The following is a 4,547-nucleotide window of genomic DNA, read 5'->3' on the forward strand; positions in this document are numbered from 1 at the left end:
TACAGGAACCTCTTAACCAGTGCACCCCAATACATTTAGTAAAAAGACATACACCTACCACTTAATATAAATACCCCAATAACTTTATTTTTAAATATTCAGAAAAAGTGCAAAATCTACAAAAATAACCGAAAATATAGGGACTGAGCCCAGGCTGATGAGGCCACAGGAAGCCCTCACTGAGCAAAGTCCTGGAGCCACCACAAGGTGGCACTCAAGGCCCTGAGATCCCAGGTGCTGCTGGGACAGGGTTCTCCTGAAGTTTCCAGGACAAAGGAGTAACAAAGATGACCCAGTCGAGGAGTGACCAGGATGGGGAGGCCTCAACCCAACTCTGTGAGGATGGAACAGTCCCCAGGCGAGAGGACACAGGTCCCCGTGGGGAGGGTGGCCTGGGCACCAGCTCCTCACTGTCCTGATAAGAACACAGAAATGTTCTGATGCCAGTTGACAGAAACAGCAGTCAGGGATCCTTCAAGTCCCAAGGGGAGGCTGCAGTGACTGTTTTAGCACCAGGTCCTGGAGATAGCAGCTCTGTCACCCTGGAAAGAAAATTATTGTGAACAAACTCCGGTCAGTCTCAGAAGTGTCACATTCCCCCACATCCCACTGCAGGCTCAGACTGTCCCCCCCTGAGAATCCCCAAAACACAGCTGTGTCCCTTGGTCCCAATGCCCCCCACTTCCTGCCCTCAGGGTCTCACCCTTAGGAGCTGTGAGAGACACATCAGAGCCCTGGGAACTGTCGCTGCCTGGGGAAGATACACAGCAGAGTTACGGGGTGGGGGAGCCCCCCTCACAGACTCCAGCCCACACTCTCCCAAGGGTCCCAGACGTCACCTCCCCAACACCCAGACTTACAGGCAGCCTGAGTGTAGTTCTCCCTGCCTCTGCCTGTGGGAAGAAAACGTTCTGTGAGAAGTCAGGGGGAGGCTGGGTCCTGTGACCCTAAAGGAGCCCCACACTCCTGAAGCACAGGGAAGGTTCCAGAACTGTGACTGATCACCCAGGGTAGGATCAGGAAATATGGGGAAGTACTAGTGTGGGGATTGGACCAATGCCTGTCTGAATGTCTGTCCTTAGGAAGAAGTTCCCCCTCTGACCTGTGACAGCTGGGAATCAGGCCCCATCGCAAGAATCATCAGGTGATAAATCTGTCCCTCACTTTCCCACAGGCCTCACTAGTCAGTGTTAGGAAACAGGCCCCAGATGGACAAGCACCCGTGTGGGGACACAATGCCCATTAACCAGGCAGAGCACACTTCCAACTGGGCTTGACCCCCAGGGGGACAGGGAACCCAGCCCCACCCCTTGCCCACCTGAGCACTTCCTCCTCCACATCACAGCTCCAGCAGCCACAGCTCCAAGGACACCCACGGCAGCAGCGATGACCACGATGACCATGGTGGTCTGAGGAGGGGGGTCTGAGAGGGGAGGGTGAGAGGTCAGTCTCAGGCCTGAGTCCTGACCCTGCTCAGGGACACCCTGAGAAGAGGCTCTGTGCCCACACCACTCCTCACCCCATCTCAGGGTCAGGGGCTCAGGCAGCCCCTGGTGCTGCACATGGCACGTGTATCTCTGCTCCTCTCCAGGGGGCACAACCACAGCCGCCCACTTCTGGAAGGTTCCGTCCCCTGCAGGCCTGGTCTCCACAGCCTCCATGTCCTGGGTCAGGTCCTTCCCTTCATGCTGCCAGGTCAGGGTGATGTCAGCAGGGTAGAAGCCCAGGGCCCAGCATTTCAGGGTGACCTCGTGGTCAGAGATGGGGTGGCGGGTCACGTGTGTCTTTGGAGGGTCTGAGGGGAGGGTGAGAAAATTCAGGGACTCTGCATGGTCATGGGACACTCCAGCAGTGCTCCTGTGACCACCCTGAGAGTGAACAGGACAGTGGGGGTGGGGGAAGGGAGTGCACCACCCAGACACCAGCCTAGACAGAGGCACATGGGATAACCTCCTATTTCCTGGAAAGTTCCAGATCAGGGTGAGAACCTAGGGTAGGAGTGTCCAGGTCTCTCAGGGGAGACACAGACTCAGGTGGAAGCTGATGACTCAGCAAACCCAGAGTCAGGCCTCCAGAGAGGGTCTCAGCCCCAGAACCAGGGAGAGTGTTCAGGTGCCCCAGGTGCTGCAGGGTGTGGGGGACCTGCTGTGGGTGTTTCAGGGAGAGGCTGGGTCCCTCACTGTCCTTTAGAGAAAGCTGGGCCTGGTGGTGAGTCACAGAATAAGGAGACCTGGGGGACTGTTCCCTCTCCCCAGCAGGAGGGACACTCTGACACTGCCCCATTCCCCTCCTCTCCTTGTAGGAAGCCGCCCCAGCCCAGAGATCCCCTCCTCCGGCGGGCTGGAACCCTGGTACCTGCTCGGAGCAGCGTCTCATTCCCCTTCCCGAGGAGCAGGTGGAGGCGGCGCACACACGTGTCCTCCAGGAAGTCCCTCTGAGCGTCCGCGTTAGGGACCCGCACAACGTCGCTCCCGCTGATCCCCGAGGCCGCGGTCCAGGATCGTAGGTCCCGGTTCAGGGCGAGGAAGTCGGTGCCGTTGTAGGCGAACTGACTGAACCCGCGGAAGAAGCGCCCACCGGACTCCACGACACAGCCGGTCATTTCCTGCCAAGTGTGAGCCCCTGACCCCGCCCCGCGGTCAGCCCCGCCCAGTGAGCCCCTCCCCGCGCCCCCCAGGATAAGGCCTGTGAACCAGGCTCGCGCCCGGATATTGGGAGGGGGGTTCGTCCCCGAGCCCCGGGCGCGCCTGCTCACCGTCCTCGCTCTGGTTGTGGTGCGCGCGCAGCTGGTTCAGGTTCGCTCTGCTCCGCTGTTCCTTGTGCCTGACTTCCCGCGTCTGCTCCTCCCAAAATTTTGCGCCCTCCTGCTGCACCCACGGCACCCGCGGCTCCATCGTGGCACTCGCGGCCTCGCTGTCGAACCGCGCGATCTCCGTGTCGTCCACGGTGATGAGGACGGTGTGCCGGTACTTCCCGGGCCCGGTCCGGACCAGTAAGTGCTGATATAGCTCAGGGTGTGGCGGCCCGGGGGCCGGGAGGACGCACATTCCGNGCGCCCCCCAGGATAAGGCCTGTGAACCAGGCTCGCGCCCGGATATTGGGAGGGGGGTTCGTCCCCGAGCCCCGGGCGCGCCTGCTCACCGTCCTCGCTCTGGTTGTGGTGCGCGCGCAGCTGGTTCAGGTTCGCTCTGCTCCGCTGTGCGTTGTGCTGGATTTCCCGCGTCTGCTCCTCCCAAAACCGTGCGCCCTCCTGCTGCACCCACCGCTGCTCCATCGACTCCACCCGCGGCTGCAGCCTGGCACTCGGAGTGTCACTGTCGAACCACGCGATCACTGTGTCGTCCACGGTGATGAGGACGGTTTGCGGGTACTTCCCGCGGCCCGGTCCGGACGAGTAGGTGCTGATATAGCTCAGGGTGTGGCGGCCCGGGGGCCGGGAGGACGCACGTTCCGGGTTTGCGGTCGGGCCTGCGGGGGGCCGATCGCCCGGGGGACAGAAACCGGGGCCGCGGTTGAGAAGCAGCGGCGGGGCAGCGGTAGGGCCGGTGGAGGGCGGGCCGCTGCGCGAGTTCGGAGTCCGTGCCCGGGCGCCCGGAGACCGGTCTTCCCCGGGGGTTCGCGCCCCCGCCGGGCCCCCTGGCTCCGGGTCCGCAGAGGCCGTTCCCTCCCCACCCCGCACTCACCGGCCCAGGTCTGGGTCAGGGCCAGGGTCACCGGGAGCAGCAGGACGGTTCTGGGCCCCATGGACTAGACTGCAGCCTCGGAGGAGATTGAGTTCCTCTTCCCGCCGAGGGCTCTTATAAGGCCGTCGTGCTCCTGGGCGGTGCCCTCGACACCCAATGACAGGCCTGGGGACTAAGCTTCGCCTTGACTCCTTTGAACCGCGAACTCTCAGCCCCTCCCTGTTGGAGGGCCAGGTCCGCTGCCTCTTCGCCATAAACGGGCAGTATGGAGAGTTGGGGGCGCTCATTTATTTCTGTTCCTCGATCCGTTGAGCGTTTACTGACCTCTCATCACATTCCACACTTGTCTGATCGATGACAGGCTTCCAATAAAGTACTGCAGCTCTGCGCACCTGATAACGCTGTAACTCGGTGTGGCCGCCTTAATTAACCCTGCACCTGTTACCCCCTTGACAGCGTGAGGACAGTTGTCTTGTGCTGACTGACCACCTGCGGGTTCCCAGGAGTGATGTACGGGAATCTCCTCCTGATGCTGCTGCTTCAATTCGGTTACAGAGGGACCGTATCTGAAGGATGAGCGCCTATCTGTCCCTTTGCCACACATGTGCTCTGTGAGGCCGGGCATTCGGCCTGTGCTCGTTCACCGATGCACAGGTGTATACCGCACTGCACAGATCTGCCTTTCTTAATTTTCATCCTCACCTGAGGGTTGTTGTTACGGGTTTTACAGAGAGAGGAAGGCAGAGAGAGAGAGGGAGAGAGAGAAAGAGAGAGAGAGGAACATCAATGGGTTCCCTGAGGTACCACCCTGGGCAGAAATTGCACCTGCGAGCCAGGTGTGTGCCCTTCACGGAGATCTAATCC

At 60.7% G+C, this 4,547-nt stretch overlaps 1 protein-coding gene across 1 annotated transcript; it reads right to left on the minus strand.

The window, feature by feature from the left end:
• Positions 1-246: 246 nt before the first annotated feature.
• On the minus strand, positions 247-3,747 carry LOC118996962 (patr class I histocompatibility antigen, A-126 alpha chain-like). The gene is given in 8 exon segments (XM_037060609.1): positions 247-751; positions 861-893; positions 1,319-1,423; positions 1,520-1,795; positions 2,356-2,622; positions 2,756-2,969; positions 3,080-3,417; positions 3,420-3,747. Coding segments are annotated over 8 exon segments (1,692 nt in total). The 5' UTR covers positions 3,745-3,747; the 3' UTR covers positions 247-617.
• Positions 3,748-4,547: the final 800 nt, after the last annotated feature.

This window comes from Sturnira hondurensis, unplaced genomic scaffold (assembly GCF_014824575.4).
Source record: "Sturnira hondurensis isolate 20B ecotype Veracruz unplaced genomic scaffold, ASM1482457v3 Scaffold0011991, whole genome shotgun sequence".
Classification (NCBI taxonomy): domain Eukaryota; kingdom Metazoa; phylum Chordata; class Mammalia; order Chiroptera; family Phyllostomidae; genus Sturnira; species Sturnira hondurensis.